Here is a 13,122-nt window from a genome sequence, read left to right on the forward strand (position 1 = left end):
TATATATATATATATATATATATTTGTGTGTGTGTGTGTGTGTATATTATTGTTTTTTTAATAAAAAATTTTTTTACAGTAAAATGACCATACGTTTATTACAGTTTTTACATATTTTTTTTTTACTGTTTTGCAACTTATTAAACATCCAAATTATTTACTTTTTCAAAACACAAATAAAAAAATAGGAAAACCCAAACATGAAATTTCTAAACTGATTTTAATCAGTTTTGGCAATTTTGCTACCTGCTAGGATGCCTGTATTTAACAAGAACTTTACCAAACTTATAACGATGACACTCATTCTCACACCGTTTTTTCTAACTCAAACATTTTTTATTATTATTATTTGATTTAAAAGGGTAACAACAACTCTCATGTAAAAGAGCACTTGTTAAGGAAGCTAAAAAAAAAAATCATGTTGTGACTTGACTGTCTCACCATTAGATTTCCCCCTTTTTTTAATGTGACTTAAAACTTTATATTCTTTATTTTACTTACCGGTACTTACTTGGTCATAAAGTTTTGGCTCACTGGAATATGTGCAGCAAATACAAACTAGAAAAACTGTGGCACAAACTGCAGCTTATCATGTTGTATCAAATCCTGTTATAAAACTATTTACCTTTAAGTGTTTCTTTTAGTCCATTTTTATTTACAGTTTTCAGAATTGCTGAACAGAAAAAGTAAAAAAACAAACAAAAAAAAAAAAACATTAATAATTAATTCACCACACTGTCTTTTTCTGCAGTACCCACCAGGCTATTTGGCGGCCATGGCTAACAAAACTAAGAAGGAGTCCTGTGCTAGACCTGGTATGGGTGGCCGCAGCAAGCTTTACTCTGCGAGGGGGAGGCCACGGAAAAACAAGATCGAAGCAAAAGAAGAGAAAGATGAGGAGGAGGAGGAGGAGGAGGAGCCCCCAGAAACTAAGATGCAGGAGGATGCACCACAGAGTAATGGAGAGCAGAAGACAACTGAAGATACTGGTGGGTGCATTTACAGCTGATGCTCAAAGCAGGTCAGAAGGGGTTGTAAGGAGAGGGGCAGGTGAGAAAGGTGGGATTACAGGAACTTCTCTTTAACGACATGAAAATATCTCCAGTGATTAAAATTTTTTTTCAGTCATATCTTTGTGTCAATGCTGTTGAGCACGTTTCTATTGATTTCCGTTGTTTATTTTCTGCTTCTCTAAAATTAGTGTCTACGTTTTTAAATGTTATTGCGTGTCTTTACCAGAACCATCACCAGCACCGGAGCCTCCATCTAAACGTGTGAAGATGGAGGAGACGTTCCAGCTGTCAGAGCAGCAGCAGCAGCTGATCGGAGACGACACAGCCAACAAGAAGCTCTGGGAAGAAGCCAAGGAGAACCTTAAGGAGGGGCCGGTATAATTCCTGAAACAAAGATGCATTCCCTCTTTGTCACCCAACCTTTTTACAAATAAGATGCTTAATCCGCCAGCCAAGATGACTGAAAAAAAATCTCATTATTTAGATTAGAGGTTGACCTATGAGGGATTTTCATTGACCAATGCAGACTTTTAAAACAATAAGGGCAGCCAATTTATGAAGCCAGTTTGTTTGTTAGTTTTTGGCCCATAAAAATAACAGTTTAATACACACAAGTAACGGTATACTATATTTCGGAAAGTAAGTAAAAAAAAAAATTTGTCTTTGCTTATAGTAAGTAGGGAAGAAACACAGAGTGTAAAAACTAAACAAGCATGCATAGACATAGACTGCAATTACCGTATTTTTCACCCTATAAGTCACGTTTTTTTTGCATAATTTGCATGCCCTGTGACTTATATGCCGAAGCAACGTATTTATGGATTTTATTCCCCCATATTTATAAACAATTTTTGGCTGAGATATGACCATTTCATTCATTCTGACTGAAAATATTGAACACTACCATTTTCAGCCTGTAGATGATATTTGACCTGTATGGCATGCCGTTGTATCATGTAATAGGTAAAAGTGGCTATTAGTGACACAATTGACTTGCCGTAGACTGCTACCGTGTGCAACAGTCAAATCTGCTTCATTTTGCTGCACCATCCCAGTGAAATGCAGCTAATTTGACCATTAAAGTGAATTTATTAAGTAAAAGTTCTACTGAGACACCTTTACTATAATGTTGAGCAAATAATAATTGTTTTAGGTGCTTACCTTGTTAAATTTCTAAGCAATGCGCAGCATCTCATCCCTCTGCGCGTTCCTACTTCCGCGTATCGGCTTTTGAAATGCAGCTGATTTGACCGTCCAAGTGCATTTATTAAGGAAAAGTTAGACTGAGACACACCTTACTATGATTTCAAGCAAACATAATTGTTTTTAAGTGTTAATCTTGTTAAATTATAGTTAAAGTCCTCCCGTGCACGCTCCAGCGGCCGCCATTTGGCAGCCAATCGATTTTTGGCACAACACCGGCCCACATTTCCGGGTTCGGCCCACATTTCCAGGTTGTCAACGGTGACGCATAATAGATGTGACATATTTATGGATTTTTCCACTTTATTAGACATATTTGGACTGATACGACTTATAGGGCAGAGTGACATGTACGGCGGAAAATACGGTATTCTTTAAAAAGTGACAAAAATCTTAAATTATCAACCAACCAGCCTCTAATTTAGGTTTTAAAGAACTATATCCTCTTTCCTTTTGGACTTTAATCTCTGAAGCAACACAGACCTGAAGACGTGTGATGTTGTCCCGTTTTTAGTACAAGTGCAATATATTTTTCAGTTTGTTGTTGTTTCTTTCCTTTATGTTTCTGTAAAAGAACTTCCTGCGAAAGCTGGAGCAGATCTTCATGTGCGTGTGCTGCCAGGAGCTGGTCTTTCAGCCCATCACCACCGTCTGCTCGCACAATGTCTGCAAGGTATATGTTAGTAGACGGTATATGTGTAAACCCCTAAACAAACATCCATCGCCGTATGATCATCCTGGCTTCTTTTTGACCCATAGACCTGTCTCCAGCGGTCGTTCCGAGCACAGGTGTACACCTGCCCCGCCTGCCGTCACGACTTGGGCAAGGACTATGGCATGAACCAAAACAAGACGCTTCAGATTCTGCTCGACCAGTTCTTTCCCGGCTACAACAAGGGCCGATGAAGTCGAACATACGTTTTTAACTAGGATAAGTACGCACTTAAGCATCCATTCTGTGCACCCTCGTATACTGACGAGGACCTTAGAGCTCCACTTTGAAATGCGTTGCACTCACGTAATGTAACTTATCCACGGGCAAATGTAAATCGCATCTACAGCCATTAATGTGTACAATCAATCACACACAAACCTCAGTAGGGACTGACCTCATCTGCCAGAACTTGGATCGTCTCCATCCACACCACCAGCCTGAAATTCCAACCAAGGGCGTTTTTTCCTTCACCTCCTTACTCCAGCCAGATAAGTGGGCACAAAAACAAACGCACAAAAAGCGCTCCGACTCACATTCCCACCAACCGTCTCTAAGCACTTGCTCGGGTTCAGTTCTCCCTTCGATCGCGACGCCGGTACCGTTAATTCCCGCGCGGCACGTCGTTCCCTCCTTGAGCTCAACGTTTAAACACCTGCCAACCTGCTTGCATTTTCTGTACCATGTATGCAGTTTTTAACCCCAAAACACAGCGATAACTCGAGCGTTTTAGTCACTTGTCAGACAACTGTTTATGGTGCTAAGAAAGCGGCTGCTCGTGTAGTTGATCAATTCTGGCAAGGTGAAGTTTATCACAAAACAAAACGATAAGAAGTGACATGCGGTTTTGATGTAGGCTAGAAGCATTTGCCTGCATTGTGTTTGGTGCTCCCGTCTCTTGGAATGATGCAGTTTGTTTTGCCTTGAGCTGACAGCTCTGTGTGCTGGCAGAGAAGAGTAGCCTTGGATTTAACGTGGAGTTCCATGAAGCACTTAAAACACAAAACGAAAAAGATCAGAGGGGAAGTTTCAGTAATCCACTCTTTTTGCAAAAGGTTCTGGATCAAAGTTTTGCTAGGCTTTCCTTGAAAAGTGGACAATTAAGTTCTGCTTTCTTTCCTTGCATCAACTAGAAAACTAAATGAAGATTCACAGACAGGATTATAAAAACGCTTCAAGTGTCTGGTGTTCTGCCTGCACGCCTTTTCAGAGACGTTTCAAAGGGCAGGCTGCATTTGTCCCTGGTGTTACCAAGCAACCACAGCCGAGCAGGACTTTCTGCATGGATGCTTAGCTAATATTATCATCCACAAATATTCATCTATCTGTTCAGATATTCTGCCTGTTAGCAAAATATTTCATGAACCACTGAATGGACTTTTAATGAATTTTCAAAACGTAATCATTGGGTATGCATCTACAACTCGTTAACTTCTGGAGTCAATCCAGTTCAGCACGGCCACCCCCAGCTAATTGAGAGTCCACACAAAAACGGCTGTAACTTAGTCAGTTTTGCAGATACTGAGCTAAAATTTGATGTGGTAGTAGCTGAGAGTCATTCATAAAACTAAATACGCTGAGATATCTCGCCATATTACATGAGATTGTGTACATCTTTGACCAAAATGATTGAAGGGCGATATGCATTCATTCAAGGAATACAAAGCTTTTTAATACAAAATTACAAATTTGAGCATTTATTTTGTTAACAAAAACATTTGACCCTTTGTTTGACTTCTCTCACCCTTTGGTGTTTTATAGCTTTGCTGTGCTTGTTAAAAAAAAAAAAAAAAAAAGTCTGCAAAAATGTTAAACTCAAAGTCTACCCCCAAAGACCATAGACAGTACATTCTCTCTTGTTTTTATGTTTGATTCCTTATAAAACGTGTTTTTTTTTTTTTTTAAATCACCATTTTTAACTTGACTGAGCATTTTGTTTGTGGTAATTTCAAAAAGATGGGAGCTAAAAGCTGATATTTCAGACCAAAGGGGCAAAAAGGGCTGCAGGAAAGCACAAAATAAGAAAAGTTTAATGTTTGTTTGAACATTATACTGTATGTTATCTCATTTAATTAACCCATTAGAGTAAAAACATGAAGCTATAAATGTTCACAACATAGACTTAATGTTAAAAGACAATGCAATACACTTTCAACAATGTAGTTTTGATGATATTTCAAGTCTTTCTGTAATTTAGAAAATAACAACTGGTAAAAAAAAAAAGCAGAGTCCGTGACTTCATTCAAACATTAACTCTGCTCGAGTTCAAAAAATAATGTCATAAATAATGTACACTGCAAAGGGGGAAAATGCTATTTTAAAGTGATTAATCTATAAATATTAAAAAATATAAGTATTTTTGGGTTGATTATTAGTTATTGTTCTTAACTGGTTTATAAAACTGAGGTTTGAGAGAAGCGTTGTCATTCACTTTTGTTCCAACTAAAAATAGAGCTCTTCTGTATAAACTAAGGATTTAGAGCATGCATGCCTAAGGAAGTTCTTTTTCATGTCTGTATTTTAGATTAATAGATTACAAATTATCAGATCTCCTATGTTCATGACCCTAAATAAACTTTTACACAAACTAGGTGTATACTTTCCTCAGATGCAGACAGACACAAAATTCACAGACTGACTTCTATAAGCAGGCCTGAACAAACTCCGAACCGTTTTATGACTTTCATAAAGTTACCTATTTTGGGTACAAAGACTATTTTGTATTTATCTATACCTGCGATCTAAATTTTCTGATAGACTCGATAAACTACTAAAAGCATTTAGGAATGACTCAAAACTTTTCGAGACTGTAAAAATATTTTTACACCACCAGGTCCTTTTCTTACAGAAATTTCTCATATATTAAAAAAAGGTCCTTTAAATTCCCATTATTGCCCTTTTTTTTAATTACATCGTTTCACTGATTTAGGAAGCATCCAATATGTAATGAAGCTTGGATTAAGCTCACAAAAATCTATATTTTTGAAACTGAAGGAGGTTTTTTGTATTAATTTTAGTTTTCTACTGTGAACGACAAACAGATTTGCGCCTGCTGATAATGGTACTTTAAAATGTCCTGGGTTGGCAGGTCTGATAGGAACCAAACCAAACTTCCTTTGGACAGCGCCGTCTGCTCCGAAGTGGACAGAGGTCACAGGAAGTATCCAAGTTGCGGTAAAATTAGTTTGTGTTTTAAAAACTTCATTCGGGTTTTTTTGCGTTTCTGTTGACGTGCAAGTGAAAGATGAAAACCGTTCGTCCTAAACCCCCTCGCCTCTCCGTTCCTCGGCAGGCTGCTTGTTTAGTGGTGATGTTCTTGTTTCTGTTCATTCAGGATTTTATTTTATTTTATTGGTCAACATGCAAGTACAAATGCTACTATGGACTTTAAACTAAGCTAACTGTGATATGCATTATTTCCGTGTTGAGATTATTTTTTTCTCCTGATGAGCTAACCGCTCTTTTTCTTTTTCTGCTGTGACCTTTGACCCTCCCGTCCCCATGAACCTACAGTACTAACAACTTTTAGACGTCTCGTGGACGCTTCGCTTTAGTGCTGTGTTTTTACTTTTATTGCACTCTCTTCAAAAAACAAAGTTTGAGAACGCACGTTTAGTTTTCCTAGAATGCTATTATCTATGTCCGTACACTTTTTTGTTAATGCCGTTTTAGTTTCTTTTTAATCACTATTTTTTTGTTTGTTTGTTTCCGTTACCGACCTCAAACAGTTGCAGCACACGCCGGTCTGAGAAAATTCATTGCTACATATTGTGATCAGAAATTTTATACATGTCCTAATACTTGGTATGTACCGATTAAATATTTGGATTCAAGAAAAACTCTCCTGTGTTTTATTGAAAATTTACAAAAGCAAATGACTGATTTATTTAATGCTATTGAACTCTTGTTATGTAAAGATTTTTCATAAGTCGGGTTTTTTTTTGTCAGCCAGCTGGAAAAAAAAGCACGCAGCTCAAGGTTTTGCATTAAATTTTAACCATTTACAGCATCATTTTACCTTAGTTCACTTGTGAATGTAAACTTGTAAAACAACTTTGTGCAGTGTTCTCCTGTAGCGCCCCCTAGTGTTACAGCTTATCCTGGAGGCATCAACACAAAACACCAGCTTTTATAGTGGATTGATCAATAATAAAAAAACGCAAGAATATTTATTTTTCTTTTTTATTATCACAGAAGCACAACAGGTACCACTATACAGGTGAACATATTCAGTACTATCATGGAAATTAAAGGTTTAAAGGAATGCTAATCCAATGAAAATTCAACAATACCGCAGATTTTATTTCAACCTTCAAAACTACAATATCTTCAGGTACACATGGCAGAAAGAAGCAAAAATGCACTTTGGATTTTTCCACTTCCCTTTCTTAGTTTCATTACCCTCTTGAGATGTTTAACCTTGGAACCATCTACAAATACATGCATTAGCATTCAGCTTTTCACTCCCATTTCTAATAGAAACAGTTTGCAGCTAGAAAGCACCAGCTATTTAAGTGGTTGCTCATGAAGCAGAACTAAAGCTAGGGTAATGACAAAAACTGGTCCCTATAATTTGTAACTTAGTCCAGAGATAAAATGTTGAAATTTAAATACTACTGCTCAGCCAAAGCTGGTTGTACCAGAGTGTAAACCTGGTGACATTTTATTTGAACATTCAAGAAATAAAAAAATCCCCCACCTTAAACCTGCCATGAAAGAAAACAACTGATTTTACTGGAAAATATGCATGTATAATAGAGCCCAACTATTTATAACTTCTACATAAAAATCCCTCCATTTTATGTGACACCAATAAATCTGTGAAAACAGTTTAACACACAAATATAAATGCTACAAATGAGATGCTTTATTCCCTTGAACACAAAGCATGGGGAGGTGAGCACGTGTGTACTGTATGTGACAGTAGCTGTGTTGGTAAGCTGGAGCTGTATAAAACTAAAGCAAACAAAACATGATGGGAGGAGAAAACTACAAATTAACTGGTGGTGAAGTCTGGAGGGCTACTCATCATCCGAGGAGTCCCTGTCAAAGTTGTAGGCCATGAAGAAAACATCAGGTCGAGGTGGGACGAGGGCATGGCCTGGTTTCACAATCTCAAAACCCAAGAAACTGAAGGTACGCACCAATTTAGCTGAGGGGGGAAAAGCAGGAATACTGTGATCAAATAATTAATTTCCTCAAACCAACACAATAAAGAAAAACAAGTGGGCTCATACCACGATCATCTCTGTTCTTGTAAAAGCAGACAAACACGCTAACAACTTTCAGATGTTCTTCAGCAAACTCCAGGAGAGCTGCAAAACTGAAGGGAACAAAAAAGGAAACTGGTCAGAAAATGGAAAACGAGCAAATAATAAAAAAACAAGGGCTTGACATAGCTTATCCCGACGCCATCAGTTTTCTGCAACGTGGACTCACCTCTCCTTACTGCCTTCAGGAAGAGGGTCTCGAGGTATCTCCACATAGAGCGCGCTGCTGCTCAGGACAGCGTCCCACTGTATTGTCTTTGCAACTGTGGGACGACTTTGGAAGTGGAGCATCCTAGGACGTCCATTACCAGCAGGCTCCTCTGTTACCGTCAACTTTCGGTCCTGAATTAAACAAAAACATTTTAGAAACAGCGGCAGGTCACAAACTTAAAGCCACAATGATTAATCTGTTATTGAGGGTTTAACAAGGATTGAAACAAACAAAAAGCAGACTCAAGAATGAAATTACCGCAAACCAGCTTTTACTTCATGTATAAGTAATCAAGAGCACAGATTCTTTATTCAGAAACATCAGTTTGTGTTCCTTAAATTGTGCAGCTGAGAACATCTTTTTCCAAACTTACTGTGTAGAGCTGCCGAACTGAAGGAGCGTGATCCCGTGTGCCATTCCCTCGCCCACCTGGGATCTTCAGGGGTGGGAGAGGGGCATCAGGAGCACCACAGAGGCCCCGGGCCACGGGTACTACTACAGAGCAGGGACAGGCTGAAGCAAACAAAAATGACAAATTAATCATTTAAAGAGCTACAAGAGAATCAAACCAACATACCTGTATAAACCTAACCTGTATAAACAAAGGTTGAATGAAAAACACGAGTGTCTGGCTAACATTAAGCTCTTACCCACACAATAAATTATTGGTGTATGCACTTTGTATTAATCCCAATTAAATTAACTTTATAGAAAAAAGGTAGGGCCTTAATTTAATCACTATACAAAGACATACGAATGACGTAACCTTTATCACGGCGTGCAGTTATCGTCCTACCGTAAACTGACATTATTGCTGTAAAGACTGTTGTGTAATAATTGATCACACAAGGGGTTCAAAGTGGCTGAAAGATTCTATCCTATGCAGACTTTTCTTTGCGGCCTAGTGTAGCCTCTTTAGCCCTGAGCAGCGTGCGGCTCCCACCGTTTGTTATTCTGATGAAAATACGTGAGACGTCGCTGTTTACAACTATTTGAGAGCCATAATAGAACTTAAACTTTGTATAAAAGACTACAGTGTCATTAACGTAAAAAAAATGTGGCCAACTAACCATTACAAAATAATTGTTGACAATAACTGCACGCTAGCGCAGCCAGTGACGCAACTCAAGTTCGACGTCGGTAATCGTTGGCTACAAGTGCTAGCTATCGACACAAAATTTAACATTTATATTCCTGAAACTAGTTTTAAAACCATGCTTTAACCAAAGATGAGACCGAGTTTACATCTCTTATGTAACCAAACGTAATTTCGGTGTCATTTCCGCTATTTTGTGCTGACTAGCTATGCCATTTTAGCCACCCCTCCCCCACAGCAGTTAGCACGTAGCTTCGTGAGCTACCTTTCGTCGTTTACTTACTTCCCAATCATGTCACAGATATCACTACTACTTAAATCCGCCATGGTAGTAAAGGGTTGCTGTTTTCCTTCCTTCTCGCGAGCAAAGCAATGACTGTTTAGGATCCGCTGGAGGTTGGATTTTACCATCCGGCCTCGGATAGAGACACGACTGGCTGACTGCTCTCTGCGACGCTAGGCTTGGCAATGATCGGACAGCAAGTAGGGTTGCTTTAAGATACAAATAGTCAAGGGACCAAAGTTGACGTAATACTACATCCTTTAGACTTCAAAATAAAAGCAAATATGGTCTACTATGCGGATTTTATTATAAACTTTATCATAAACAATTTGACATTTTATTAAAATAATTAAAAGGGGAGTATCTTTCAGATCTAAAGAGAGAACATTCTATTTCTTTGAAACACAAATACAGAAGTGTTTTCCCCTGATTTGACATAAAGTAGGCAAACTTAAAGATGAAGTATTTATTTATTAACCTTTATTTAACCAGACAACTCCCATTGAGATCACATATCTCTTTGGCAAGGGAGGCCTGGACCTGAAGGCAGCCTAACATGCATGTTTTTGGTCTGGGGGAGGAAACTGGAGTACCCAGAGAAAACCCACGCAAGCACAAGAAGAACATGCAAACGCCACACAGAAAGACCCCAGGTCCAACTAGGGATTGAACCCAGGACCTTCTTACTGTGAGGCAACAGTGCTAACCACTGAGCCGTTGTGCTGCCATGATGGATACGAACACGAGGCATTTTCATTCAACCTTTTTATTTTTTTTGGTATGTTTTGTTTTATACGGTCGAACGCCTTCTCCAACGTGGAGAAGCAGCGGCTCTACTCTGAGTCCCTCTCGGATGACAAAGCTTCTCACCCTATCTCTAAAGGAGAGCCCAGACACCCTGTGGAGAAAACTCATTTTGGCCGCTTGTATCCGTGATCTCGTTCTTTCAGTCAAGCTGATGACCATAGATGAGGGTAGGAACGTAGATCGACCGGTAAATTGAGAGCTTCACCTTTTGACTCAGCTCATGGAGGCTGCACAGCTGCAGAAAGAAAAGCTTTGCAGAGTGGCGAAGGCTGCACAGAAGTCTGTCAGAGTCAGCCTCCCAATCATCACAGACATTTACACCTCTAGATGCAGGAAGAGGGCCTCCTGCATCATGAAGGACCCCACTCACCCAGGACACATACTTTTTGCCCCGCTCCCCTCAGGAAGGAGCTTAAGGAGCATTAAGTGTAGAACCACTAGACTGAGGAACAGCTTCTACCCTGAGGCTGTTAGATAATTACTGTGAAAAATCACATCATGTTGCTTGCTTCATGTTGATGTGTTCATGCGTGCTCATCTGCTCACACAGACTCTTGTTTGTGCTGCGGTTCGACATAATGCTTTTATGCTACTAGCGCTTAGTGTATTATTTAGTTGAAGTTTTTCTTAGTTCATATCTTAGGTCTTATTACTGTTGTTCTTTTACATTTTATTCTTGGATGTAACTGGGACCCTGTGTACATAATCTCGTTCCACCACATGTACCACATGACATGTGAATGACAAATAAATCTCTCTCTTCACCAGACCGGTACAGTGCCTGCTTAACTGCAGATACCGCACCTATCCGCCTATCGATCTCTCACTCCATTTTTCCCTCATTTGTGAACAAGACCTTGAGATACTTAAACTCCTGCACTTGGGGCAGGACCTCCTCCCTGACCCGGAGAAGGCGCTCTACTCTATTCCATCTCAAGACCATGGCCTCGGATTTGGAGGAACTGATCCTAATCCCAACCGCGTCACACTCGGCTGCGAACTGCTCCAGCGAAAGCTGTAGATCACAACCTCATGAAGCCAATAGGACCACATCATCTGCAAAAAGCAGAGATGTGATCCTAAGGCCACAAAAATGGATCTCCTCAACACCTTGGCTGCGCCTAGAAATTCTGTCCATAAATGTTATGAACAGAATCGGTGAAAAAGAGCAACCTCAGCAGAGTCCAACTCTCACCAGGAATGAACCCGACTTATTGCCAGCAATGCAAACCAAGCTCTTGACACCGGTCATATAGGGACTTAACAGCCCATATCAAAGGGCCTGGTACCCCATACTCCCAGAGTACCCACCACAGGGTTCACTGAAGGACATGGTCGAACGCCTTCTCCAAGTCCACAAAGCACATGTAGACTGGTTGGGCAAACTCCCAGGCACCATCCAGGACCCTGCTGAGAGTGTAGAGCTGGGCCAGTGTTCCATGACCAGGACGAAAACCGCACTGCTCCTCCTGAATCTGAGATTCGACTATCCGACAGACCCTCCTCTCCAGAACTCCTGAATAGACCTTAACAGGGAGGCTTAAGAACGTGATCCCCCTTTAGTTGGAACACACTCTACAGTCCCCCTTTTTGAATAGGGGGATCACCACTCCAGTCTGCCAATCCAGGGGAACTGCCCCCGATGTCCATGCAATATTGCAGAGTCATGTAAGCCAACACAACCCCACAACATCCAGAGCCTTAAGGAACTCCAGGCAAATCTCATCCACCCCCAGGGCCCTGCCACCAAAAAGCTTTTTAACCACCTCAGTGATCTCAGCACCAGAGATTGTAGAGCCCGGCCCAAAATCCCCAGGCTCCGCTTCTTCAGTGGAAGATGTACTGGTAGGATTGAGGAGGTCTTCGAAGTACTCTGCCCAATGATGCAGAATATCCTGAGTTGAGGTCAGCAGCACACAATCTCCACTATAAACAGTGTTGGTGGTGTACCGCTTCCCCTCCCTGAGATGCCAGATGGTTGACCAGAATCGCCACAAAGCCAAGTCAATCTCCATGGCCTCTCCGAACTCCTCCCACGCCCAAGTTTTTGCCTCAGCAACCACCTGAGCCGCATGCCGCTTGGACTGCTGGTACCCATCAGCTGCTTCCCAGGTCCTACATGCCAAAAAGGCCCAATAAGACTCCTTCTTCAGCCTTACAGCATCCCTCACTGCCAGTGTCCACCACCGGGTTTGAGGACTGCTACCGCGACAGGCATTGACAGTCTTGCGGCCACAGCTTTAATAAGCCGCCTCGACAATGAAGGCGCAGAACATGGCCCACTCGGACGCAATGTCCCCCATCTCCCCCGAAACGTGTTTGAAGTTCTCCTGGAGGTGAGAGTTAAAGCTCTGTCTCATGGGAGACTCTGCCAGATGTTCCCAGCAGACATTACTTTTGGGCCTACCAGGTCTGACCAGCATCCTCCCCAACTATCGGAGCCAACTCATCACCAGGTAGTGGTCAGTGGACAGCTCTGCCCCTCTCTTCACCCAAGTGTCCAAGACATGCAGCCGCAGATTAGATG

The 13,122-nt window shown here is 40.7% G+C and overlaps 2 protein-coding genes across 2 annotated transcripts in view; one reads left to right on the forward strand and one right to left on the reverse strand.

Moving 5' to 3' along the window:
- LOC119424907 (E3 ubiquitin-protein ligase UHRF2) overlaps nucleotides 1-4,728 on the forward strand; it is a 29,823-nt gene extending 25,095 nt beyond the window's left edge. Inside the window, exons 13-16 of the mRNA XM_037692418.1 lie at nucleotides 752-989; nucleotides 1,240-1,388; nucleotides 2,791-2,889; nucleotides 2,976-4,728. Coding sequence (XP_037548346.1) covers nucleotides 752-989; nucleotides 1,240-1,388; nucleotides 2,791-2,889; nucleotides 2,976-3,122 — 633 coding nt within the window. The 3' untranslated portion in view covers nucleotides 3,123-4,728. The remainder of the gene's footprint in view (nucleotides 1-751; nucleotides 990-1,239; nucleotides 1,389-2,790; nucleotides 2,890-2,975) is intronic.
- A 2,364-nt stretch (nucleotides 4,729-7,092) lies between these two features.
- On the reverse strand, nucleotides 7,093-9,976 carry oaz1b (ornithine decarboxylase antizyme 1b). Its single transcript, XM_037692304.1, is given in 6 exon segments — nucleotides 7,093-8,080; nucleotides 8,166-8,251; nucleotides 8,368-8,540; nucleotides 8,783-8,869; nucleotides 8,871-8,922; nucleotides 9,789-9,976. Coding segments are annotated over 6 exon segments (657 nt in total). The 5' UTR covers nucleotides 9,917-9,976; the 3' UTR covers nucleotides 7,093-7,949.
- Between the last annotated feature and the right edge of the window lie 3,146 nt (nucleotides 9,977-13,122).

Source organism: Nematolebias whitei, chromosome 18 (genome assembly GCF_014905685.2).
Source record: "Nematolebias whitei isolate Nwh7 chromosome 18, NemWhi1, whole genome shotgun sequence".
In the NCBI taxonomy this organism is placed as follows: Eukaryota; Metazoa; Chordata; class Actinopteri; order Cyprinodontiformes; family Rivulidae; genus Nematolebias; species Nematolebias whitei.